General features: G+C 44.7%; 2 protein-coding genes across 2 annotated transcripts; both read right to left on the bottom strand.

The window, feature by feature from the left end:
• Nucleotides 1-800: 800 nt before the first annotated feature.
• LOC128709477 (hemicentin-1) lies at nt 801-15,686 on the bottom strand. Its single transcript, XM_053804476.1, has 19 exons — nt 15,623-15,686; nt 11,723-12,046; nt 11,472-11,639; nt 11,254-11,412; nt 11,103-11,179; nt 10,938-11,036; nt 10,705-10,864; nt 10,270-10,560; nt 9,366-10,183; nt 9,157-9,286; nt 8,833-9,087; nt 8,494-8,754; nt 7,633-7,773; nt 6,563-6,620; nt 4,756-4,883; nt 4,151-4,372; nt 3,708-3,802; nt 1,590-2,393; nt 801-1,483 (listed from the first exon to the last, which is right to left on the bottom strand). The coding sequence occupies exons 1-19, from the start codon at nt 15,684-15,686 to the stop codon at nt 824-826; spliced, it is 4,914 nt and encodes a 1,637-aa protein (XP_053660451.1). The 3' UTR covers nt 801-823.
• A 10,827-nt stretch (nt 15,687-26,513) lies between these two features.
• On the bottom strand, nt 26,514-27,242 carry LOC128710308 (enhancer of split mbeta protein-like). Its single transcript, XM_053805358.1, has one exon. It carries the CDS (start codon nt 27,240-27,242, stop codon nt 26,514-26,516), a length of 729 nt encoding a protein of 242 aa, XP_053661333.1.
• Between the last annotated feature and the right edge of the window lie 706 nt (nt 27,243-27,948).

Raw genomic sequence — 27,948 nt, 5'->3', positions numbered from 1 at the left:
ATCGTTAGGATGATTCTTGCCGAAACATGTGGAAGCAACATCCTGCAGAATGTTTTCTATTGAGCATTTAATTTATATTCTCCTATAGAAACATTTTCCCAGACAATAGTAACTTCACAACTTCCCCGAGGGAAATTCCTTTAAAGGTCTTCCGTTAGAAACTCTTTAATGTTATCATTTTCAATTTCCTACCCTAAATACTGGTTCTCTGTTCTATTAAATAGCTTCGAAACTACAAGCCAAAGTTTATTCAACGGCGAAAGTTAACCAACTTTAGCAACAAGAAGTAAAAAATAACAAGAGTGTTATATCCAGAAAAGGCTCGGTAGACTCCACCTTAGACCTCTATACTAACGTTCTATTTAACTGTAACGCTCTATAACGCTCCTTTTATTTCAATTTTAAAATTCGAACGAACACAGTGAAAACAGACCGAAAACGGTGTGTACTTCAGCATTTAAGTTTATCTTTCGTCTCATTCAGTTCCTTCGAAGCATAAAACTATTCGCAAACTATAATGATATCGGTCCCGAAGCGTTACAAGCGTTACGTTTCTATTGTCTCCTTGGGATAAATCCGTCAAAATCAAATAGTCTCGTGTGTTGTCTCGTTTGTTTCAAATGTTTGATGAAGCATATAACCATAGAACACTGTGCCTTTTTTCCCGTCGAACATCTTGTTCCATGCTTGATATAGAGACATGCTTAAGGTTTAGTTAATTAGTAATGCAAACACACACACAAAACACACACACAACGAAATCGAAGCCATGGTCAAGACCAGTTTTGAAGTCAGAGAAGATGGTGATGGTGATTTTGTTGTTTTATTTGATTGCAAATTTGTCATTATTACACATATTAACCGACTTTCTGTTAGTGGTAGTTATTATTGCTGTAGTACTCGTTGGCACGGGAGTTATGGGTTTAAAGGCTACGGTGCTAGTGTCGTACGGTAAGTGTGACGCCGCACGATGGCGATGCTGTTGCTGCTGCTGCTGCTGTTCCTGTTGGTCGTAGTACTCGTTCTCGCTGTCGTGCTCGTGAAGCATGCCGGCATGATGGGAATGTTGATGATGGTGGTGGTTCAGTGTGCTGCTGCCGGTGCCATTGCTCTGCCGCTGATTGCTGCCCCGGTAGTCGCGCAACGTTTTCGAGCTGATCGAGTGCGATTTGATCTTGAGATCGCGCACGGTTGCCTCGACCGTTTGCGACGACTGGAAATTAAAGCTATGATGTTTCTGTAAAGGCAGCTTAATGTGGCGCCGGCTGTTAGTGCTGCTGGAGGATGACGATGAAGGTGTGTTGGTGCTGGGCGAAGCGGCCAGTAGGGCGGGCGGTACGGGCGGTGCGCCACTCTTGCGGAGCAGCTGGTTAATCTTGGCCTGCTGCTCACGGCTATCCACCGGGAACAGTTCGCGCGGGATCACTATCCGTGTCTGGTGCTGCGTTATCTCCAGATAGTGATTATCGGGTGCCACTGGGTACTGGGCCGGCCGTACGTTAGGTTGACACAGCGAATGTACAAACAGAAGGGTGTTAGTTTGGCAAAAGGAACACAAAAAGGTTAGCTGACACAGCGGCAATGCTTACCTCGTTGATGCCCCGGCTATGTCCCTCCGAGCCCGATTCCGTGTCCGAGTGAAGCCTGAGTGACGATTCGTGTCCCCTATTACCGAACGGAAGGTTCATGTAGATCGGATCCAGCCGGGTGCTACTACCACCACCGTACGGTTTCAAGCCATGTCCGCTAGTGGAATGTGTCTTCGATACAAGCGAGTTAGTGGAGGCATACTTTCGATGTCTTGGTGCCGGTATTGGCTTGATGCAGTCGTAGTAGCTGTTCGAGACGGCACTGTTCGAGCGACTACTTCCACCCTTCCGGCCCGGCTTCTTCAGGCTGATCCGGTACCGTTCCTGGTGCGGGCCTTCGAGAATGAGTGGCTTCCCGGGTGGAATGAGCGGCCCAGGACCTCCCATAGTAGTGGGGATCAGTGTCGGTGTGGTCGCCTCATGGATCTGTATCGAATCGGTCAGGTTCTCGTACAGTGGTGTTACCGTCTCCAGATCTATCAGCTTCTTCTCGCTCGAGCGTTTTGTGGAACGCGTTCCACCGATGGTGAAGCTGTGGGAGGACAGTGTGTCGCTGTTGTCCGCCAAAGCGGCCATCTTGCTCCCTTTACACGAATCGTCCATACTCGGCGGCTCACCGGACGGAGGCGGCGGGAGACCCGGAGTGTGCTGGAGTGTCGGGTGGAGGGGAGCCTGCAGGCCACCCTTCTGGCTGTCCTTCTGATAGTTGATGTAGTTGTACGGATGCGTTGGAAAGCAGGACGGGGTGAGCGTTTTGTTATGATGCTTCAGCGATGGCGCGAGATTAGTTTTACACAGCATAGCCTGGGGTGGGGTGTAACAATTGTAACAGAGATAGGACACACACACATACACACGCGCACACGAAGGGTTGTAAAAAATCACCCAACCCACAACGTTGTACAAAAATCAACAATTAACCTTAAAATATGTAGTAATAAGAGGAGATATACAATCGAAAACTCGAAAATCTTTCTTTTTTTTGAGGAATATTACATAAATTGAAGAATAGGAAGTGACCAAATCGCCTCCAAATCGCTATTATCGAGATAAAAAAAACCTTGAAGAATTTATGTTGCAATGTTGCCGAAGTAACTCATCGCTTCTCGGCCTAAAGGCTAAGATCAAAGTATAGGCAAAGTAACTCAAATACTTCTTACCAATGATTCTTTAGAATGATTAAGTAGTACTTTTACCTATTTTTACCATTTCTACTAAGATTAGATAGTGTTGCCACGATCGCTATATAAGCACTCGACTAAAATTATGCTAAATCAAGGATCTTTGGAATATTGAGAATGAGGATTCATCAGATGACTCTCAGTTAAAGGTTCACTAACCAAAATGTTAATTCTAGTAATACGACCTGGCCAAATGAATAAAAAATAATACTTCTCTCTTTCTCTCGTTCTCTTTCTTTTTTTATTTCTGTTTTTCTGTTAGCGACCTTCTAAGTCATGCCTGCCATTTATGGCTTACTATACTTCATTTTATCACGTTTCCGTATAACCAGTCCTTCAGGATTGGTCCGGATGGGATTTTGGACCGGCGCCGCACCAATACACCACCCCGGCCACACCAATAATAATTTAATAAAGAATTTTTTGTAATAAAGATTTTGAGAGCTTCTAAGTATTGAATATTTCTGGTTAAGGAGGTGCTTTACTCACAAGGTAATAAGGAAATAGCTGTTGATCAAGACAATTGAACAAAAAGCTTTCTTCCATCGAAGCCTGAACCGTTTAGGTATATTCTGAGCATTATTAGCCAGTGTGTTGTACTCAACCAACATGTATGGAAAATTTGAGATGGTTAAGCATCTTAATAACCTTAAAGATTCATATAATGCATCTATTAATAAACTTAGATTGAGAAAGGACAACTCGTGTGTGGATGAGTTTCCTCTTCGAGCTGCAACTTAACTATTTGTTTTGGAAAATTTGATCATATATTCCTGAGACCTCGAGCTTCGTACGGACTGTATATCTTCCCTTAAGTGAGTAAGCAATTAAAAACGTTTAAACGATAAACAAACAAAACACTGCACACTTTGCGGCTATGGACCAAAAAAACTAAAATAAACACACAACGCAACGCAACCTGCCATCCCAATCCTACCTTTTTCGGCGGTGTTTGCAATCCATGGAACGGTAGGTTTTCATATTCTCCTGGTTCGATCTGGGATCCGCCAGCAGTCGATGATTCTCCAGTAACTGTTCCGCAACGCGCCAGATGAAACGAAACAATCACAAAACGGGATGTTAGTGTTGTCTCCCGATAAAGCAAGAAACCAAACCCATTAGAAAGAATGTTTTAAGTGTGTCATATATCATCTTCGGTGTGTATGTTCTTCCTCATCCCGATTCAACCCCCGGTGGTGGTGGTGAACCGGGTGAGGCAGTAAAGCAACAGCAACTCCATCATAGGGGCGCGAGACAGATTGTGCGCGCGCGGGTTTCAACCAACAATAAAACAAAGCAAGAGCTAAAAGAAGCTAAAAATACAACAGAAAAGAAAAACAGCCGGAAGGAAAACAACATGTTTCAGCGATTGTTCCATACCTCCGCCTACAGCCGTACCAGCTTCCGGTACATTTGCACTTCCACCATCGACCCCCGGTGCCGGTGTTCCTGCCGCTGGGGCCGTGGTGGACGCTGGTCTGGTGGTGCTGATGGTGGTTGTGTTGGTCGCGGCGGTGCTATCGTTTGCTGCTGGAGTGGAGGACGTGAGGGACGACGGGTCTTCGGTGGGTATGGTTTGAGGCTTTTTAACATACGTAATAACTGAACACGTAAATAAACAGTTCCACACACGGAAGCGGGGGCCATTTCAGCGACAAATGCAGTAAGTTATTTATTTTTTTTTAGATCAAAGTTAATCAGCAGTAAAACATAAAATAAAAGAAAAAAACAAGCGAAAGAAAACGAGAAAGCATGATAAAAACATATGAAAAGATGAGATAACAATTGATAATGATAAAACAGAAGGAATAATAAGAGGAAAAGAAGAGAAAGGTGAAGGGAAACAAGGAAACACACAAAACGACACAATCATGGGAAATAAAAGGGAAAACAGGGAACCATACACACTCACTCACACTCACACAAACACACGCATAAAAAGGTTACAATTAAAGAAAAAGGAAATAAAAATCAAGCGACTGTACCATTGCTCGTGGAGATGCGCAACAAATCGATACTGTTACGTTTTTCGAAAAATCGTCGAATGCGCCACCGGAGCGACTGATCGTAGTGCCGGATGTTCTCGGAAGCATCCGTCTCCCGTTGCAGACACCTGCAGAAGTGGGGTGAGTTTAGCGATGGGAAATTAACGGGCAAACATGTTGCCAACCGGCAACGGGCGGATTTCCACCCTCGAACCGGAACCAATGCATTTTACCACCTGCCCTATGACCACCCACCGGTAACTATCTACTAGAACTAATGAAGCTTGCCTCCATCACCGAATGCTTCGTAACGTTCATAATTGATTTCCGTTTGACGGAAAATAAATAACATCTCACAAGGCGAGCACAGTGTAAAGCAAATGCACTAAGTGGATTTGTTTGTATTTGCTATGCTGTTTTGTGTGTTTAGCTAACTCTAACAAAAATGGTTTTTGATTCAATTATTATTACAATGATTTAACTTATTTTGAATGAGTATTGTGTTCATTTGATTTGCAAAGAGCAAAATGAACAAATACAGTGACTGACATAATTATAACATTGCCTTATTTTTACTAATAATTTAATTTTTCGCATTAATTCCTAATCCCAATCACCTAATCTTGTTTTTTTTTCAATCATATTGAAAAAATAGACATATGTAATAAGTGTGTTTACTCAAAGAATTGGTGAGAATATTCCAAAAAGTTATGATTATTTTTTACCGATTCAATAGAAAACCTTAGCATCTGTAGCAAATATTTCTTAAAAGACTGTAATATTCAAAAGAATTTTTATTCAATTTATATGAACACCTAACGAATTCAGCTTCTTTGGCTGAATACTACATTATTATTTTTTTTTAGCAAATATATATGTTATTAAAAGGTTAACTGTCATTTATTTGAAAACAAAAGATATTAAAACGGTTAAAGTACTACAATGTACTGATACTGTCTGTATTATGGGGAAATAATTTTTCAACAAGACAATAAGGCTTTTGCCTTCACGGAGCTTCCAGAAGTGTTTTAGAGCATTTTTAATCTTATTTGCCATTATTTTATTTTCACCACAAAATGGATATAAAATATGGCATGATTAAGCATCGTAGATTCAGGTAGATTCATTTAAACGATTTATTAGACGACCTATTAGATAATAAGTGCTTCATAAGGGATGCCAATTCTGGTAAGGCCCAATACATCACCGCTAATGAATGAGAGCGAATGCTGAGATAAAATCTATTATATTAAACACCCATATATTCATGCCTACCAGTGTATTACCCTGCGACTAAATATTAGTGCGCCATTTGTATCCAACTAACGCCATTATACAAAATTCTATCCTTTGGCAATGATTTTACAACTCCAACCCCAACTGGTACGATCTTTTTGTGCATACAAATTAAGAGTTAAATAAAGTAGTAACACTAATAACAATGTGAGTAAAGTAAGTAAACATATTAATGAATATAAAGCAAAGGATTTGGACAACAGGACGATGAGGAACTTCTGTGTTAGCCAGGGTTTTTGATACTGTTACGTAATGTTGATGATTGCAGCTTGGAACCATGGTCTCCATTGTCTATGTTAGCATCTTTTTCGCTTTACTCACACCAAGGCACCAACATGCACAACTATACACAATGTAAGCGTCTACCCGATCCGTAACGCATGGAGCCGCCCGGATTATTTCAACCGTACTGTTACTGCACCAATTATGACTACAAACTACGCACCAAACCGAAAACCAAAGCAATACCAATGTAATAAGTACCATGTGTGTTGAAAACCAATCCTCTTACCTGCGATCTTTCATAAATGAGAATTCGGCATCTTCGATTTCTTCCATGTGCATAGAAGCTATTAGTGAGAGGCGCGCGCACGTAAACGAGGTTTGAAAGTTTTAGTAAGAAAGAAGTTAACAAACATTTATGAAAAGAAATATCAAGAAAAAACGTAACCACATGACGGAGACAACCAAAGAGAAACAAACACAGGAAGGCGTGAGGTTCACACGTGTGAGTAATAAACACAAAGAAACAAGAAACGTTAACAGAGAGATGAAAGACAAACAGCTTATAAATCTTTTCTTTTTTTTTTGGTTTGTTTTGTTTGCTTCCAACTGGATGAACAACGATATGCTTTGGTAAGCTAGCAGCGCAAAGTTTATGGAGAAACGAAAATTGGAGTGGAAAATTGCTGCAAATTTACAACGATCAAAGTAAAACAGTGGTGAAAGTATACGAAACAGCCAGAACACGTGGACCAAAAAACGGGTGCCATGATGGCAAATGAAACACTTGTTTACACTAAACACTGACTAGTTGGAAATGGTTGATAGTGAACAAAGCACAAATGATTGAGAATCGCTATCGAGTACGACTGCTGTCAGAGTGGTCCAGACATTTAGAGGTAAAGGTATCGAGTTGCATGGTGGTTTGGTTTCAGGCATCTGCCAACATGGAATCCGGTGTACAGCCGGCGCGTGAAGTAACAATTTGGCTCCGGTGTACAAATTCCCGTTTGACCGATGGGACTGATCCATGCCACGTGATTGACCGTTCGTCGGGAAGGACTTCGTCGAAAGAGGTATCCGCAGAAATCCTTCTCCAACAAAGGTCGGTCCGTTAACACATTAGAATGTAAGTGATTTAAGTAGGAAAAGAAACAAAGCCCTAAGGAAAACTGCAAATTTCGCACCAACGAAAACATTGGAAAACCATAAAACGGAAAGAAAACCAAGCCGTACTACCTGTTCACATTCGTTGCCGTTTGTGTTTCTGAGTTTTTCGTTTTACGATCACTAATAATGTGGAACTGTTTCATGTGTGTTGTTGGTGTAGGCGTTTTCGGTTGCGCTTCCCATACTTACACTTATCCTGTCGTCGCTTCCGTCGGCAGATGCAAATGATGATGATGCAGACCAGTATGACCGCGAGCAGCAGAGCGGCCACGGCCCCGATCAGAATGTACGGGGTGAGTACATCTCCCTTAAGCCACCAGGCGACGTACCCTGCAACGTAACGGAAGGTAAGCTGTGCTGCACATACTTCATTGCGTACCATTGCACAGTGGGCAGCTGGCTGGCGATAGCAAATCGAATCTCAAAATTGCACAAATAATGTTCAACGCAAGAAAATTAAAGCTAAGCAGAATCCTCCCCAAGTGATTAAAAACTTTTACACAAATATTACAAAGGTTTTTCTTGTTTCTCTAATAAATTGGTAATTTTAAAAACTCCAAAAATATTAAACCATTCAAAAACATTGAACGCATAAAGAAACTGAATGAATATGATAAAACGCTCTCAATTGAGGCCATTTCAAACCAACAGAAAACAGATAACTTTCTTTGAAATTTTTGCAATGTTTTAGTCCTAAATTCCTTATAAGAATTTGGTTCATTAAGAAATATTAAAGTTTACGTAAAACAGCTTTTCTGTGTAAGCTACTGGGCGACTCCATTCGAAGTCTTTTAGATGCGAAAACAAAGCCCATATTAGTTGCGATACGCGCTTAATGTCCATGTGGGTTATTCGCGATATTAATACAAGACTCCGAGAACATTAGACTTCGAGAAATTAAAGTATCCGAGACAATTGTCACCGTCCAATTGCACGGTAACTCATCAAGAAGTGGTTGAGTGGTGCCCTCTAGCGGGAAAAAAATCCATGAAAGGAACAATCCACCACGAGTGTTGTGCTAAAATGCCCACTGTGCATTGCTTTACCTACCGGCAACCTCCATCTCGCACGGTGTACCCATGCCGACGTTATTGCTTGCGACGCACACGTAAATACGCATCGCCGACACGGCATCGTCCAGCGTCAGGTAGCTCTCGTACGCCTCGCTCTTAATGCGCTGGCTCGGCAAACTGTCATTCGCGTACTTTACGCTCCACTCAAACTCTGACTCCCGTGGACTGCCAGTAGCAACACAGATCAGCACCTCCTCGTCCTCCACCTCCTTCCGCATGATTTGACACGTGGGTTTATCTGCGGGAGCAACCAAGAATAAGGTATTAGTGCTTCACATCTTCCCCCGCGCATCCAGAGCTACGGCACGCTGCTTACAATGGATGTCGATGTATGCATCGGTTGAATGGTTTCCGTGTTTGTTGAATGCGGTACAGGTGTACTTGCCCGCATCCGAACGTCTCAAACCTTCGTCCACTATGAGCGCACTGCCCTTGGCAACGATCTCCCCGTTGCGTGCCCAGTAAAACGCTGGCTCGGGGTAGGCTCGCGACGAGCAAACGATTTTGGGTGGAATTTTGCCCTCCTCCACCGAGATGGTTGTGCTCGAAAGGCTCGTGTTTTCGGGTGGATCTGTAAAAAAAGGGGAAGTCTTAAAATTCTGACCCAAACCGATAGACAGAGCACTGTGGCACTACGTACATTCAACACCAAAGTAAGTGGTACTACGAACGCCCGGTCCTGCAGAGTTGTTCGTGGACACGCACGAGTAGTTGGAGCTGTCCTTAATCCGGTCCAATATTCCATTCGTCCAGGCAGACATGTTGAAGTGCTACAGTAAGGAGACACAAATATCAGAATTGTACACTTTTTCTGCCATAATATGATTGCAAAAGGGCTCTTCAGCTTACCAACACAGAGTATGCACTCTCGAAGTCACCCGTCGCTGGTTCCGACGGTAGATACGTGTTGGTGATGTAGTACCGCTCATCGTTCTCCTCAATTCCAATTCCATCCTTAAACCACGAGATGCTGCACGAAGGTACACACTCCACCCGACAAGACAACGACATGTTGGTCGTCGAAAATAGGGCCCCCGTGTAGGGCTGCAACTTTTGGATAAACGCCGGCGGTGCGTGCACCTCCAGATTCACCTCCGCCGGGTATCCTTCGCCACCTTCGTTGTACGCAAAGCAGGAGAATGTCGTGCGCGAATCCAACCCGACTGGGTCCACCGTCCAGGACGGTGTGACCACATCCAGCACCGGTTTCCCACCACGCAACCAACGGTAGCGACCAGCAGCAGGATTTCCCCGATCTTCGATCGAGCAGTTAAACGTCACGCTGCGCCGCTTGATCGCAATGTACGGATAGTGCACCATGGACGCATTGCCCGGCTCGTAGTAGATGTCCAGCGGGTTCTCATCACTCACATCACCCCAGCCGGCCGCATTGAAGCCCTCGCACGAGTAGTTGCCGATGAACTCTCGGCCAACGTTCTGCAGCAACATCTTGCTCGGATCAACCTCGCACAGGTTCTCGTCCGTGCCGAGCGTTTCTTCCTCGCACTCCGGCAGCTCCTTCAGGAACTCTCCGTCCAGGAACCAACGGACCTTGGTCAGCAGCATTGGATTCCCATCCACAATGTTGCAAAGCAGCGTTATGTTCGCCTGGTCATTCTCAACCACTGGCGCTTCCGGGTCCATCGTTAACATCACCGTCGGTTTATCTGAAAATAAGTTATCAGCATGTTAGTAAAACTCTGGCCAGTGTTTCTTAAGTTAATACACAAAAAAAAATCCCCCCCGAACGTACATATAACATCAACATAAACTTCATTATCAGACACATCGAACCCGATCGAATTCGAAAGCTCGCAGGTGTAGGCACCGATGTCGTGCCGCGTTGAGTTCTTTATCAGCAGTGCCGTCTGTTCCGGGTTGCCACCCTCATAACGCACGCTGTTCAGCTTGATCTCCTGATTGTTCCGGTACCACTTGACGCTCTCGAGCGATGCCGGGTTCGCCTCGTAGTCGCAGAAGATCAGAAAATCTTGCGTCTCGTTGACGGTTATGTTTTCCGGTTTTACGGACACCACCGGTGGATCTGCAGCGTGCCGGATAAACGACCCGGCAACAACGAACGTACAAACATGAGCACGGAAAACGGAACGAAAAAAAAAATGGATGTGAAACATTAGTGACATGGTGAGTAGAGATGGGTAGAGATGTTCCATAAAAAAGCACTTACACATCACTTCCAGCGTGAGGGTGTCGTGCAGCGGCCGGTCCAGGTCCTCACGCATCACAATGTTGTCGGCCTCACAGCGCATAGACGCACCGTTTTCGAAGCGCGTTGCAGTAAAGATCATCTGACTGATCGTTTCAAACGTTCCATCATTTTGAAGATACTGCAATGCAACAATATCGAGAATCGGTTAGAAAGCGTTTAGACCGGCGTTTTAATACGAAGAATCTACTCACTGTTTTGGTATTAATTGAAGTCATCTCACTGGATTCCTCCGTGATGAGCTTGGATGAATTGTACCAGGTCATATTAGCTGCTGGTCTTGCTCCGCTGACCTGCAATGAGAGAGTGGTTTTGTAGAAGAGCCGACACAGCGCCTTATTCCGAGACGCATTATTTACCTGACACTGAAGCAAAACCTTCGTCCCCTGAACCGTGTGATGTTCGACACCGGATAAGTTGATCTTTGTGGGTCGTACTGTTGTGCAAGGGAAAAAAAGGGAAGGTCGTTAGAAATATCACCTAGATTCACCTCACTGCACCTGTACTTACCTTGCAGATCGATGTGAAACTGGTTGTCTACGGACAGGTGGAGATCCTTCATCTCCACGCGACAGTTGTACGTGGCTCCCAGCTCCTGGCGGGATAGCGTGAGCGACAACGTTGACTTCACCGTGTACAGTCCGTTGTGTTCCTCCACCACCAGATTATCTGCAAGCGAGAACCACTTGTTAGCGGGAGAGGTGGTGAATGGTTGGACCATCACTTACCACGAATAACCCGACCAGAACGATGCCAACTTATCACAGGCTCTGGACGGGCACCGTATACCTCGCACACGACCTGCAGGTCCTGTCCTTCGCGCATCGGTCCAATGTGGGAACCGTTTTTAATACTATTCCTATTGCCATCCTGCAGCGTAATGACCGACGGCACGGCTGCAACAAACAAAACAGGAGCGATGGGACAGATATTCAATCCACGCTCGCAAGCATCGGAGCATCGTCGACGAGGTACCTACCGTAGACGTTTAGCGCCACGCTGTACGCGCCCGAATTTTCGCACAGCTCCGACGGTTCGAGAAACGTGGTCTCGCACAGATATGTATCTTCGTCCGCTATTTCAACGCTGCGGAAAATTAGCCGGCTCGTTTGTGCCTCGTGCGACAGCGAGAGCCGATCGTTGTAGCTGCCCTCGACTTTGGCCACCTCGCCATCACCGGACACGACCGCTATCCGTTCGGTTCCCTTGAACCATTTCAGCGAGTGCAGCTCGCCGCAGGTCGCTATATCGATCGGGCAGGCCAGCTCTACCTTCTCGCCCCTTAAAACGGATATTTTTTCATCTGGAAAAAAATAAACACGAAACGGTGTGGCGTGGGGTGAATATATTATCGATATCATTTCATCAAGATTCGCGTGGGTGGGACGCGTGGATATGTTTATCTGGTTTAGCTTTTCCAGTGCTCGAATAACGCAGCCGGGGGATGGCGGGTGAACTCGCTAAGTGCTTCGGTGAATACTTCAGCGGACGATGCCGTAGGGCCAATAACCGAGACCTTCCACTGGACGGGGCTCGTCTCAGGAGCTGCCTTAACGCGCTGCATTAATAATATCACGTCAAGTGGAAGCGGCAACCAAACACATACAGCCCAATCCACCAAACCACCCGGGAGCGTAGAGCGGCAACAACTCTTCAACAAAGGTATTCGTGAGGACATCAGAAATTATGCCACAGCTCCCCCGTTCGGTTCGCGTAATACGAGCTCCTGTGCAGGTCACAGCGACCTGTCAGCATTGTTGGCGTTGGTGGTAGCAGTGGTGGCGTTGGTTTCGCTTTCGTCAACAGTGTACCAGGCACCATGGTTTCGTTCAGTTGTCGTTTCCACACAAAGGTAAGTTCTTAGTACCAGCACCAGGGATGAAGACATGCTGGAGCCGGAGTACGTGATTAAGGCTCATTCTTTACAACTTCCACCCAAGCTCCGTGAGGCGTCGGATACGGCGAGCCGTCTGCTGGTGCAAGGAGTGTGCGGGAAGTCTAATGGCATTAGCAGGCTCCCGAACAGCGCCGGGGAAAAACCTGTCAAGAGCACACTTCGTTTTTCTCACATCACCTCCAGCAAGCGTCAGCCAAACCAGCTGACATGTCCCGGGGACCGGGTACCGGAGCACGTACCTGCACCTAGACACGGCTCCAAACTCCATAGCCCAAGCAGCACATTCGCACAAAAATTTCGACTGCCAACATGCAAACAACCATCCCGGATAAACCCCGACGCCGCCAGATGATTAAAGCCCGTTTTTCGACACACATCCGCCTGGTCCGGAAGCAGCTGGAAAAACTTCAAAGCGGAAGCTACTCCAACCCCTTCACGCACCATCGGCCCCCATTCCCCGAGACCGGTGGCTGGGGGAAAACAAAAGGGAAAGCTGCCGAGCAATTTCCATGGAAAGTATGACTCCCCAATGGAATGGTAATACGCCGGTATGTGTGCTTGTGGGTGTGTATGTGTTCCCATTTCGAACTCTCAACCCATCTCCCATCACAGTAGATGAGGGTGGGACAAAATTTATTAGCACACATATGCACACAACTGTGTGTGCGTTAAGGGGCAATTGTCACAACGCAAATTCTCATGTGCCTAATACCTTCCTGGAACAAACCCACCCCCTCTGCACCGGAAATCGAGATGTTTCCCTTCCTCAACAAACGTTTGTTTTGTTGTTTTTATTGCAGGTGATCTTAATTCTGGTTTGCGTTACTCATTAGTTTGCCCGTATCCTCCTTACAGCAAGCGCACTAGAGCAGTATGTATCGAAGGTATCCACTGTACCGGATATCTGCACAAAGCTGATCCAAGCAACGCTAGATTTAAGCCGGCGCCGAAAGACAATGCAATGATGGGAGCTTTTCCAACCACGTTCCCACCCCACCCGGGTTGGTTTTTCTTTTCTTGCATGGTTTTTTTTTTTGTGTTTTGTTTGTTAGCTAGTGGTACCCAACTACGAAACGAGCACCTTCTCGTTAAGACGTGCTCGCGTTCGGGTCACGCAAAAGCGTCGCCCACAGTTCCCACAGTTTCATTAGCATTAGCAACAGGCGGCAGTAGGCATTGGAGGGAGAGAGCGTTTATGCTCCACCGATCACCGAGGCACTGTGTTTGTTACCCATGGTAACAACAGGAACACCAGCTCATCCCCAGCAGGCCGCTACCAATAGAAGCTAACACACCGGTCTCGGATTGCACCATGCAACACACTCGCGCCGCCACCACGTCCGATTCGGACCCCGTTGACATTAGTGTTTCATGCTCTCCGGTGCCTTGTTGCGAGCTTTATTTTCCACGACACCTTTTACTGCCACAGTTCCAATAATTAACTGCCGGACGGAAAAATGGTACACCCTCGCTCTCGAGGCAACGCAACGCAACGCCTGGGCGAAATCGGGGCACGGTTCCTGCACGTTGACGTTCATGGATCCGTCGCAGGACTCTTCGTTCGCTTAACTGTTCCCGAGGGACGGTGCCCTTTTTACGGGCTACGGTACCGGTGTAAACAGGTTTGTAAGAACATACCAGACCATTAAAACCCGAGGGTGAATAATGTGATGATCATAACTGTTCATTGCCCAACTGTGCGGCTGTTTTGATGGGGTATTATCATACAAACTTTCACCTGTCACTTTTGTTACAGGAAGTATCCCCTTTATTCCAAACTGTTTCATATTGTAGGCAAGTTCTAATGCTATAATATTATGCACCAATTGTTACTATGTTTTCAAGCGAAACACACCATCGGTAGACAATAACCAAGAGTGAATGGTGGCATTTTGGTATCTGTCATTATGTGGTTAGTTTCCGCCGGTTTTAGAATAGCTGGCGTTAGCACAGTTAATTAGTAATCAGTGTCAAATCCGACACACCACAATCTTGATTTGAATATCTGACAAAAAAATCATCATCCGTACCGTTCTTGACAAGTATCAGTTGAGAAAGACTGAAATGGTTGAAAACACAGTCTATACAGCTGGTTACTGATTCAGCATCACCTGTAAAAGGGTTTTCTGACCTGCGAATGAAAAGTTCATCTTTTCGCGTTAATGTCAATCAAGGTACATCTAGACATCCATCAATAGCCAGACTCCTTGAAAAATCCTGAGTTCCAAGATGTGAACCAGTGGGATCAACTCAACATAATCTATTATAATGTTTGGAGATCGAGAATTAATATGAAAACGGTCTCAGAGTAATATACATCCTAACTACTCAGGTTAGGTGCTGCTTACTAGAATAGCTGAAAAACTTAACTCTTTTTCAAGAATTCAGCTCAGGACATTCATATTCTTTTCCAGCAGCTTGTCTATTACTTGTTTAGACACTAATGAAGTTGTACGATTCAAAGTAACTAATGACATGATCATCACTCACTCAGGTGATTACAATCTTACCAGAAGTGCTTGAATATATCATCCTCTATCAAGAATTCAAATCATGACATTTTGGTCCAAGACTTATCTTCTTGTCTAGTAACATCTCTTGTCTAAAAGCAAATGAAGTCGTGTGGTTGAATGACTCTCTCAACTCTTCCACTAATTTTGTCCTTCTGGAGAAAACTGGAAGGGTGATGGAGTGGACTCAAATACCTCCAAGATGTTTGATGATTAAATTCATGGACTTCCAGAGAAGTAGCAGAATATTGAGGAGACAAAACTGTTAGCTATTAATTCTCACCCACTCTAGCAAATGGAGTTCGAGTGGAGTTCATTTCATTAAGGCTTAGCAAATTCTATAGTAGACGTGGAATTTTCTCCCTCAATCCCTATTCGGATTTCGATTCGAAAAAACGAAAAATGGACTCTCAAAGACTAGATGAGAACAACAAGCTGTTACACAGCTTATGTAGTGGGAGCGTGTACTTACCTTGACAAGATGTATTGCTAATGTGCAGGAGTATCCATAAACTCAGTATAACAATACTATTCATATCTACCAACTATTCAAATTCAAATATTTAATCTATAACAAATAAATACATCTATGCGCGCGCGACTGCACCTTGCGCCGTGATTTCCACGCACAATCACTCACACACACACACTATTGTTTCCGCACACACGCGCACGTATTAGGTTAGGAAAACCGGGTTATTATTGCTGATGATATTGCTGCAGTTGATGTTTGAGCAGTAGTGGACCGTAATGTTGGTAGTTGCTGCGCTCGTCGTGGTAATTATTGTAGCAGTAGTTTGTCATTCCTAAAAATAATCAGCCGTTAGCAGCGACCGGCGGCTGCCAGACCGACGGGAGAGACAAAAAAAAATGACAGAAAATAAATAAATTATCACAAATCGGTCCCCACATAACGAGCGTCCACAGATGGTGACCAACCCGCCAGTGGCTGGGTATGTTTTGATTTTGGCTGCGGAGAAAATGGATGGAGAAACCAATTTCAAGGATAATGTGGCAATGTGGCACGATGATGGAGCCAGAGTAGCACAAGGGCGAGGACAACGGGTGTGTGTGTGTGGAGAGGAAGGAATGGGCGGGGGGACATGACAAATCGAATGAAATAAATTCCGTTCCGAAAAGGATAATGTTCTGATGAATGCATTGAGATTGTGGGTACTCTCCCATCGCGATTGCAGTGTGATTTTCCTTTCTCATTTCTCATCCCGTTCACTTTTCTCACTCGTTCTCTCTCTCATTCGCTCTTCGAATTCGAAACGCGACGAAACCTTTATAGCGCATTCGTTTCATATTGGGGAACAAATTACAATTAAAAGGTACGGTACCGAAAAAAAACACTCGCACACACACACACTAAAACCATTCAGAATCAAATGTTCGGACACAATTTTGGGGGTTTGCTTTTCTCCCTCACATCGTCTCCGTCGGTATGGGTCGGAAAAGTCGGGAAAAATTTGTTCTCTCGCGCAACGGGCAAATTTTCGTACCGCATACACCGTAGCGACACTGGCTCCCAATTTTCACCCAATTTGCTAGCAACACACACACACATACACAAGGATGAACGGGGCGAGGAAAAATGTAGGGAAAATTTTCTTTGCCGTCGATGTTTTTGTTGTTGTTATTTGTATTTCATCTCCACATCGTCGAAGCTGGACGAGATTCGCGGATTCGAACTATTCGTTTGGTAGCGCCAGATGTGTTTACAGCCTCATGGTTGCTGGAAAATTATTTCCCAAACACGTGCAATTTCCTTCGATTTCACATCACCATCACCTTATCACCATGCCTGCGTGTCAACCTGCCTTAACAATAACATTCGCACCTGTCAAAACCACAATGTTTTTTCTTTTTTTTTGCTACGGTCAGGATCTCCATAAGTCACCGGAATTCACTACTCGTCCCTCGTCCCCCCCCTCGCAGCAGGTCACTCACACGGGCACGGATCAAGAATGTGACCACACTTCCGCTCGCTACGCGCTACGAGTATCAAATTTCCATTGGCCCACTTCAGAACATCGGACGTTTGGGGCGCTCTTTCGCCAAGAACCGTCGTGGCTATCGTGGAGATGCCCTCACAAAAACATTCGCAATCGTAGCAACCAACCTTCGCGACAGGTTGCACCCCAAGCGTTGAAGGGCTGATCGTTCGTTTGTTCGTTTCTTCGTTCGCTGCGCTGTGCGCCGTGGTACAGTTGTAAGGTTTCCCGACACACTACCAGCAGGAGGCCACAAAACACCAGGAATTTCTTTGACCTTACACACGCAAACACACGTACAAACGCACGTACACCCACACACACGCACACACCAGCGAGCAGGTGATGAGAGTGAGAGGATTTCCTTTGGATTACGAATTCACTGACTCACATCGTCTCGATAACTTTTTCTCTCTCTCTCTCTCCCAGGTTTGAGTAGAATTAGACACTTGTTCTTGCATTGCTAGTGTTTTTGTCTCACTTCTTTCTTCTTCTTCTTCTTCTTCTTCTTCTTTCAGTGAACATGGGTACTAATCGTCCTACATTAGTCTACTGAGCGAGCGGAGTGGCAAGAGACGGCATTGCATGTAAATGACATCAACTAATATTCTCGCTTGTACGCCAGGTGACAGATGCGAGTTAGTACCGATTCGTGGAGTAAGTGTGAGTGTTTGGATGTTATGTTTTTGTTTCACCGCGCACTGCCACCTTCAGGATGTCATTTTGTGACAACTTCTCCACCGTCCGCTACATTCATTTTGACGTTTCTGTACCGTTTCTTATCGCTGCTTTTTGTTGTTTTGCCATTCTCTTCGATATGTTGCAAGAGAAAAGAGCATAAAAATACCTATTCTACCCCATGCGGGCATTGAACGGTGTTAGATAAAAGCAGAACAACAGTAGCGACGCAATGTCCGACTCCGGCGGACCAGAAATAGCAGATATTGAACCCGAATCTTCCTCGAATGTCATACGCGATAGACAGCGTTGACCACTCACGAACTTTACACGCACGTCAACCTCCCGTGCGTGACCCGAACCTGACCGACCGGATGCTGGCGGCCTAATCCTAGCGCCTTCTGGCCATACTCCCCTCCCCCCCATGTGGGAATTGGAACTCCTCCCGTCCACTGTGCGGGGCATTCTTTCCACCGAGTTCTTTATTTCCGAACCATTTTCCAACTCCACCGGCCACACACGCAACGATGATTCCACCAAACTGACGGGATTTGTCTAAATATAACACGCACGCACTCTACTACTGCCGAGCCCGTCCTTCTCGGTTTTTAGCAGCAGGACCGTGTCCACACGGCGGTGGCGACCGGTTAGCTCATCGTCGTTTCCGTTTGTTTTTTGTCCACGGCGCGCAAAAAGAAAATTTCTATTTATACCGTATGTCGCCAGCGGCGGTCGGTCTCCACCGTGCGCTAAATCGGTTGATGAGTGTATTTTATTTCCCCATCCCTTCGGCGGCGGCAATGCTGGGACGGTCTGTGCGGGTTTATTTATTCGCAAAAGCGTAAGATCGAATTTCCACGCAGTGTGATTGTTTTTTTTTTCACCCCTTTGCGTGCGCGTGCTGTGTGCATGTTTGTTTTAGCATGTCCTGCTTCGATCGCAGCAATCTGTCGAACGTTTCGAAGCTGATCGAATCATTGAAACTGCGAGGAAATTGCACAGCTTGAAGGCCACCGTTTCGAGGTAGAGACACATACCTGCCACATACCTTCACTGTAACTGTGCTGAACGTGAATGATTCAAAATAACTCCCCACCGCCATCCACCCTCCTTTCCCCTTTTTCCCATCGCTTGGCAAAGGGTGGAAAAGAAAAGCCTCACATCCGATTCAATCACATTCAATTTCCATTTTTATCTTCCCTCTAGCGCGTGGCAAACGGATTTTCCGATGGAAATCACCTTTCCTGGCGATTGCTGCTGTACCGGGTGCGGCGTACTTACGCATTCCAGAACCCTCGAGGGCAACGATATGCGGTCAGACGCAACACAAATTGGCCCGTCTGCTTTATTCTGCCCGAAAAGATTTCTGGTACGAGCAAAAAATATGCAAAAAAAACTCCACCGTACGTGGTGGTGGGGTGGTGATTCTGTGGTGGCAGTGTGGATGAGAATAAAAATCAGCATTTCCTTCCAACGACACTAAGCGCTGGCAAACACTAAATACTTTCCATTCGCTTCATCGCGCTTTCACTCTCGCACGCTCACGCTCTCCGTGTACGGGGAAAAATGCGCTCATTTTCCTCACTCGTGCTCACGCTCAGCGGTTCACACAGCCTGGTCTGGTCTGATGGAGTCGTGTGTGTGTGTGTGCATGCTGTTTGTAGTCCTGCCGCGCGCGCTATGGGAGTACGGAATTGAGATAAAATCAATTTTCAGCTCCCTATCTCCAAGATCTCCATGCTCGGTATTGATTTTATGAGCATCAAAAATTCACACACGACCACACTTTGTGCTGCCCTCAGCGAGGTTTTTTGGTTGGACTCGATGGGCGCCCCCCCGTTCAAAATGTCCTGCCATTTTGTCAAGGATCGAACTAATTTTCACTATTGTATAACGGATACAATCACGCTTTGTAACGCGTTATTTTCCCCCCTTTGAAAAAGGATACACCATTTTCGGCGCTCTCGGTTTCGGCACCCAATTTTCCACCAGTCTCGAGGGCAAAAAAAAATCACACTCACTCATCGCGCTCTAGCACCATTGCTACAATTCTTATCAGAACAATCGATGTTCGTTTGCTTCACGGAATTTTTCACACCTTCCTAATGCATCGGAAGAAAAAAAAAGCGAGATATCTTCACTTACATTAAACACAGAACATTTTTCGTGCACTAAGAAGCTGTCGAAAAAACAGGTGAAAATAACTTGCACACCCGTGCACACACACACATACACGCATTCACAGGGTTTTCTTTTAGCTTCCTTTTTAGTTTGGCTTCTTTTTGCTGAGCTCTGCGTGACTTTTGCCTCTTTGCGTTTCACAACTTCACAACCCACTTTGAGTCTGGCTTTCGCAGACCCCTCACAGTAATCCCAGTAGTGGTAGCAGCAGTACTAGCAGTGTAGTGCCCGTGGTCCGCTGCATGTATATTTTACTTTCGTTTTAATCGACTGTTGAAAATAAACTGAAAACGCACGCACCGAAAAGGTCGGGTTCGTATCCGTTCGCTTCGGTACAACGGTGACCGTGTAGCGTGTGAACGTGAGCATTTGCGCGAGAGAGAGAGCGAGAGCGAGAGAACTTGTGCCGTGAGAATGGAACTGACACTAGCGGGCACTAGCCGAGATGGGGAGCGGCGGGAAGAAAACAAATGGGGAGAAATGGTCCAAGGAAAATGCGAATAAGTTAGATATTGCGCGTGGAAAACCATGCCTCAATGAGCACAGTGCATTTGTGCTCTTTTGTTCTCCGGTGTGCTGCTCTAGCGCGCCCACAGACACTATGGGCGGTAACAGCAAAATGGTACAAATAGTTTCATTTTTGTTTATTTAATTAAAAAATAAGTTTCATTAAGTATCTTTAAGTAATTAAAGATTTTTTTTAAGAAGGAATTAATCTTTTTCTTTTATTCTGGAAGATCACTATATTGCTTAGAACTGTATCATAAAGTGGATAAAACAAATAATTGACAAACTAGTCATTTTTTTATAATATAGTTTGATAGTTAGATTTTAATTTATTCGATAATTCAATTTTTTTCTACAACTTTTGCAAGAAGAAATCGTACATGTGGTTAACTACGGGTGACAATCACAAATTGGAACATCTTAACACATTTGCTATCTCGTTTTATATGTTGGGGTTTGAATAGCAGCAATTATTATTTATTTATTAATTCATAATAGTTATTACAGCTCTTAGCCGTATTATCTGTCCTATAATGACTGCAGAGAGTACAAATTCCTCAAGGCATTTCCTCCTTGTCTATTGCCTTATCCCGGCCATACTCGGTTAATAGCAACAATAACTCATGGTATATATTCTGGAATACATTATGACAAATCATTCGTTGAGTGTCTCTACAAAACTAAAGTTGTTGTTGATTGTACGTTTATACACATTTTGCACCATTTGGATCACTTTAATCTTTTGACAATACAACAGTGAGATGTAGTTTACTTTAGTGATCAATCAGCAGGAATTTTCTTTTTTTTATATTATTCGATCGATCAACATTTGTAGTACTGACGTACATAACATAAAACATAAACCAACATGGCGACCTGTCAGCTGGTTTTCAAGTTATTTTAAAACCAATCCTAATCCTATACAAGCATTCTCTGTGTTCAATATTCTCAAGAATAAAAGAAAATTACTAGTAACACATTTTTGATGTACTTCTCAATGTCCTAAAATTGATGACTGCTATCATTCTACGCAATAAAGCTTGAAAAAAATTAAAAAAAAAAAGAATAAAATCGAGTTGATAAAGTGAATCCAAAATTTGCGTTTATTCAAGGTTCAATTATATTAACATTTGTGATGGCAGTGGCAATAAATTTTATAAGGGAGAATTGAATTTGTATTCTTCAAATATCTCGACTTTTGAAGATGGCCAAATGAAAATAATATTCTAGTCCGTAGAAATTATATTTCATTTCCCGATAGATTACAAAGTGTAATGCAGCTAGGACTAAGATTTCGTACCCCGAGCATTAATGGGTTAAGTAAAGTTCATCAAATTACGAAAAATTCACTTCACCCTCGCACCATTTTGCTTCAGCTATATGCCCTGAAACTAATTATATTACTGTCAATAACACATTTGCTTTAATGCTATGAAAACTTATAATGGTTTTCATTAAGAGCCATAAGTTTTGCCTTCTCTAAGCCCATAGTTCGACGCTCAGACAATGTTAGTATCTCGCATCCTGCAAAACAGTCAGTGAGAATTGAGATCGGAACCTTCTCTTTCTCTCTCTCTCACGCAATGCTCCCCTCATTTACAGGTGGCAGCGCGCGCAAGAACAACCTAACCGTTTGCTTTTATTTTGTCTCGTCGCTTGCTGTTGCTTCGCGTTGTTGTTTTTTCGTATGCGCTTTTCCTTCCAAAATGCTGTTTAAATGCTCTTTTCCCTCGTTTTTTTTCATAAGTCTACCCCCTGGGTCTGGGTCCGCTTCCCCAAAACTCGGGCCCCCCGGCGCCTGCATTTTGGTGTGTCGGTCACCGGGGGTTCATTGGTCGCAGCACGCAAAAAAGGACACGAAAAGGACAACGAGAGACCAGGGCAGGGCAGTGTGCCGCCGAAGTTCGCAGGCAGCCTGACACGCTGATCGACTGACGAATCTGTCCTGTTTTGCACCCCATCCCCGTAGCGCCAAGGTGAAACGGTTCAATAAACAAAAACCACCCTGGACCTGGCGTGTCAACGACTTTGAGCGATGGGTGCATTGGGCGATACCTTCGCCGTAGAGCGATACGTGCTAACGACCGTTTATTTGATTGCGCACCGTCGAGAAGTTGTTTGCCATCTTACGGCAAAGTCTCATGCTCAAATCCAACCTACAGTACAATGGATTTTAATTCTTGCGGGTAATCATCCTTCTATTCCAGCGGACTCTGCTCATTAAGCATCATATTGGAAAGGAAGTATAAACAACAGAATTGCTACGGTTCGGTTCGCTTTATTACACATTTTCTTGGGTACGATTATCGCGTGGGAAGATTCTGGAATCCTGCCAACCGTAACAGTGACCCGCTGACGTAAAAACAGTGACGGCTGGACACTTCATACGAAATGCGTTGGGGAGTGAGTAGGGATGAAAAGAATGAAACATACTTACACAAACATACAGCAAATAACCCCGTCTTTGCGGTACGAACGCGCGCCTTTTTCTGCCTGGATGAGCTCACGCTCGCACCGCATCGTTGGCGTCACTCTCTGTGGAGGGTTGTTGAACACCCCCAACCCATCATCCTCATTTTCGGTTTGTTATCAATGAATATTGTACTCTCGATCGAACTTCTCTTACAACGTTGGTGCGTCTCGGGTACCAGCGAACCGTCTGCGATTAGAATTCCGAAATTCTAATTACATCATCCCGCGGCACGTAGCACGATTTGTTTGAAAGTCAACGATTCAACCGTTGGCAGGTAAATAGGTTGTTTCGTTGCGACAGATACAATTACGGCAACAATGTTTTATGTGTCTGATCACCTGAACATGATTAAAATAAATCCTTTCGCATTACTTGCCAGCATTTCAGCAATGAGTCTTTAATGAAGATGTTGAATTTACGAGTCATAATTCAAGTATAACTATTCACAGGTTGAAAAAAATGTTTATTCTTAGCATTTATTCATGTTCGGTTCCTGTTGAAAGATATAACAGTATTGCTGAATATTAGTTTGTGACTGCAATTGAATATAAAATAATAAAGGTGGTCCAATTAATTAAAATAAAATAAAATAACAACAAAGTTTTAATAAAGTTAAGTGATAAATATAACATGTAAATAAATACAAATTCCTAATAGAAATTACCTTCAAAACGAACGAAGAAACTATAAATAAAAGATACTTAAAGTTATAAAGATTGTTAAGGAATATCAATGGTAGATTCGACTGTTCGCCTCATTTTTTTACAATAGATGGCGCTGTTTGTATCGCTCTCGTGACGAAAACGACCGAACCAAGAATATTACACATTGTCTGGCAACTGCAACCGCTTTGCTGGCTTGGCCTGCTGTAGAAAACTGCTCTGAACCGCTCGCGGTCTAGCGCCGTCTACTGCCAATCCATTATCCTGGCCTTTCTGGAGGACGCATCAACGCCTTCACTCCATTTTAATTTTCGTCTACTACGTTTCCTCTGTCGATGTGGACTACCTAAAAGGACTTTACGGGCTGTGTCGTCCGGTGTTAATGTCATGACATGACCAGCCCACCAGAGCCAGGCGAGTCTAATACGTTGTACGACAGTGAGTTCGTCGTTCATCTCTTAAAGTTCGACATTGCGGCGGCTCCTCCATTGTCCTTCCACACATACAGGGCCTAAAATCCTTCTGAGCATCTTCCTCTCGAACTTGGCTAAGAAGGTTTCGTGAGTTTTGGACAAAGTCAATTTGCGTATGTGAGTACTGGAACTATACCTGTTCTATATAGTCCCAGCGTCGCGATAGGTGCTTTGAGTAGAGAAGTTTAAACAGACTTTAGAAAGACTAGTTGGAAGCCTACACCCTAGCTCGTATCTCAACATCAATATTATTGTCGGTATTGACCCAAGAAAGGTAAAATTTTGGATAACTTCGAAGAAGCATGTCTCTCTCTCTAACTCTCTATCTCTATCTCTTTCTCTTTCTCATTCGCTCTCTCAGGTTCAATGAGTATGTATATAATAAATATAGCATATATATTTATATATATATAAATTTTGAATCCATTGCTAACGGCAAAATGATAATCAGTGTTTAATTAAGAATTTTCTTCTAAAATTACCCACATATTCATTTAAAACAAAAAAAATAACGCATTTCAATTCATAGCCACTTGTAAACTTATGTAATGCAGTGTAGCGACGTTACAACAGAAACCAGACAGCGTTACACTATTGATTGCTAAAGGTTTGTGTCTTGGGAACGTCAATAGATGGCGCTCGGGTGAACATATGACGCAATGGAATGTGTTTTGCGAAATTTGCATGGTTTGCGAACGTTGTTTGTGTATCCATTAGCTTCTTTGAACAAAAAAAAAGATAAAATTAATTTCATTTTCAATTTTTACAAGCGTTGAGTGATTTTTTCACAAGAGTTGATTAAGAACAGCAGAAATAGAAGAATACATGCAAACCATAGCGTAGGACAAAGAAATTATGCCTATTTGCGTAACAGTTCAAATGTGTGACGGCTCATGTTTTCAACAACAACTTCTTTCATTGTTCATTCGTTCTTTGTTATGCTTTTCCGATATTCCTTTATTTTTATGTATGTTATTGTTATGTTTATTTATTTACTTTTTAATACCAAAATATCAACTAAATTGTGTTTAGTTATTTTTCATGTACAAAATCCATTGATATCTTCTAATAATAATATAATATAATATTATTTCAATACGTTCAGGCTATTCTAAACCATTTTTACACATATTACCGAGTATCGATCATCACGTAACGATAATCTACATCACCTTATAACCTAAACAAAAGAAAATTCATTTGTTTTTTTTTTTGCAATCATTGATATTAATTCAATGATATATCTTTCTTCTCCGGAATACTAAGATGGAACGTAATGTCATTCGTGGGCGCAACAGAAAACTCCATCAGCAGGCCACAGCAAGTAAGCTGTAGTAGCGCCAGATAAGTCGCTCTCTAAAATAAATAAACGATTGACAATTAAATTGCCAACACCCAAAGAACTTTAAAGTTCAAGTTCCAAATTCCCTTCATCCTCACCAATCCAGTCAGCCACAATCAACAGGTGCCTAAACTCCATACTTCTGCTCCCACTTACATCCCTTCTGCATGCAGCAACGTTTGTGATATATTTTTCTTTCCCAAGGATTTTTCCCCCCAATTTCCCCCAACAAAAAATCAACACAACAACAAGATTGGATTAAGTTTTGTAGAATGATTGTTGAGCAATGTATTTTTTTTCGTCATTTTTTTGTTTGTTTTTTTTTTTTAAAGATTGTTCATCATCATTGTAGCTGCGATTTCGGGCCACTCCTGCTCGTGCCACTCGCCCTCTCCACGCTTTTGATTTGTTTCGTTTTTGTTTTATGCTTGAAATCACAGAAATTGCATCATGCTCCTGCGAAGCTGCGCTGGCCAAACTTCGGAAGGGAAATCTTTGCAATCTTTTCTTCGTCGCGTTGTCACAATCCTAACATTAGTTCAAACTGACCGCTCCTGTCACCTGATGCAAGTCTTTCGTGTCGTTCTCTCGTTGTTTTCTAAACGCTAAACTGGGCCTTTTGTGCGTTGACGCAAACCGTGTCCGTGTTTTAAATGCATCGTTAAACCGCTCGCTTGCTACTTGGCTGTCCTCCGTCCTCAGCTGTACACATTAATATCACAATGAATATTGTTCCTCGCAACAAATTCAACTACAACAAGAACAAATGCTAATACAAGAAAAAAAAACTCACTCACTGGCCCTAAGTTTACACCGCCAAGTTGCGGCCGTCCGTCCTTACACACTACAAACATTTTTTCCCTAAAACACTATTTAAAGCTGCAAACCGTAATGCTGTCCTCCTGCCTGCCTGTTTCCGCGCCTTCCCTGCCTGCGCCGCGTGCCGGGTACCGAGACTGAGATCGATGGATGCGAAGTGATTTGGTTTCCTTTCCATGTGGTATTTAGCGTAGTGGAAGTCGTTTTGTTTTTTGTTTTTTTGCGCAGATTCTACCACGGCCGCCAGACCGATTCGCCGGACTGCTGGATCTTGAGCAGCCCACCGGTCTGGTGATCGTCGCACTCGCTCGGGTTCGGCGACGGCGTCGTGGACGGTGCGTGCAGGCCGGACTCCTCGCTGCGGTACGACTGGGGCGTTAGCGGCATCGGGTACATCGGCACATCGCCGGACGTGGAGGACGCGGCCGAGAACGGGGAGATCGGGGGCGAGGCGGACGGGCTGCGGGTGGCACCGGGGCTGTTGGAACCGGCCGGTTCCACGTGCACCGACAGCGGCGACACCTTGTCGAGATCGTTCAGCCGGTGGCCGAGGTGCGTCATCAGTTTGGTGCCGAGCTTGATGTCGACGCCGGGCGTGGACGCGAGACAGCGCGACACCTCGTTCGCGGCGTGGGTGAACCCGGCCCGGAAGCGGTCCGCATCCAGCACGGGGTTGGCGGCGAGCCGCTGCTGGCGGCGCAGCTTGTGCAGGTGGCGCACGGTCAGCTCGAGGATGTCGGCCTTCTCCAGCTTGGCCACATTCTCGCCCTCGGACTGCAGGGCGGACACCATCAGCTCCTTCAGCTCGTCCAGGCAGCGGTTGATGCGGGCCCGCCGCTTGCGCTCCAGCATCGGCTTCATCACCTTCCGGTACTGGTACGTGCGGGACAGTGGTTCCAGCGAGGACTGTAGCTTGCCATTGAGTCCCGCCGACTCGGACACCATATTTGCGTAATCCATTTTGTGTACCGTTTTGTTTGTTTTGTTTTGGTTTTTCCACACACACATACACGCACACACACACACGTCACAGTGTCACGTACAAACACTTTTGCGGACACGGACACTTTCACTCGGGCGGTAAGTGTCTTTTGCACGGTAAAAGTCAAGCTTTTCACCACTGGCAGTAAACGTTTTTTTCCACACCAACACACACAAACACGCGCGCGCTCGCTAATTCGAACGCTTATTTCGACGATTGATTAATGCGCGCCTAAACTGCTCCCTTGAGTGTATGCTCTTGTTTCTCGTTTGTGTCAACCGTTGTTTCGTAAAGTTTCAGACAAAACCGTTGGTTGCTACGATGCTGCTGCGTCCTCTCTGTGCGGACGTATGAATGGAAATGATATCGAAATTTCCACCACCGGGCGCTTATATACTGCCGACCGGGTTCGGTGGACCCGCCCGGGGAAGAAGCGAACCACAGCGACGGGAACGAACCGGCCCTTCCCTTACCCCGTGCCCCTGCACAGCGCACCCCTCGTGCATGCTGGGCCCTGGTGCACGCTGTTCGGAGCCGTGGGAAACTCGCTCGCATCGTCGTTCCCACACGCTGGAACGGCACCACCTGCAAATGTGTTGCTGCTGCTATGCTGCTGCTGCTGCTGCTTGTGTGTATAGACCGCGGTGGAATCGTAACCATCTGTCGCTTTTATGTTTTGGGGTC

The sequence above is a fragment of the Anopheles marshallii genome, chromosome 2, assembly GCF_943734725.1.
Source record: "Anopheles marshallii chromosome 2, idAnoMarsDA_429_01, whole genome shotgun sequence".
Taxonomy (NCBI): Eukaryota; Metazoa; Arthropoda; class Insecta; order Diptera; family Culicidae; genus Anopheles; species Anopheles marshallii.
Note: the sequence above shows the minus strand (reverse complement) of the source record. Positions and strands in the feature narration are given on the sequence as shown.

Bases quoted from the DNA above. Each gene is read 5' to 3' on its own strand.
- LOC128709477 (XM_053804476.1), bottom strand. From the start codon at position 15,686: ATGAATAGTATTGTTATACTGAGTTTATGGATACTCCTGCACATTAGC. The intron at 11,640-11,722 runs GTAGGTACCTCG...TGTTTGTTGCAG, and splicing joins CGTGGCGCTAAACGTCTACG to CCGTGCCGTCGGTCATTACG. The intron at 2,394-3,707 runs GTAGGATTGGGA...ACCCCACCCCAG, and splicing joins TGCAAACACCGCCGAAAAAG to GCTATGCTGTGTAAAACTAA.
- LOC128710308 (XM_053805358.1), bottom strand. From the start codon at position 27,242: ATGGATTACGCAAATATGGTGTCCGAGTCGGCGGGACTCAATGGCAAG.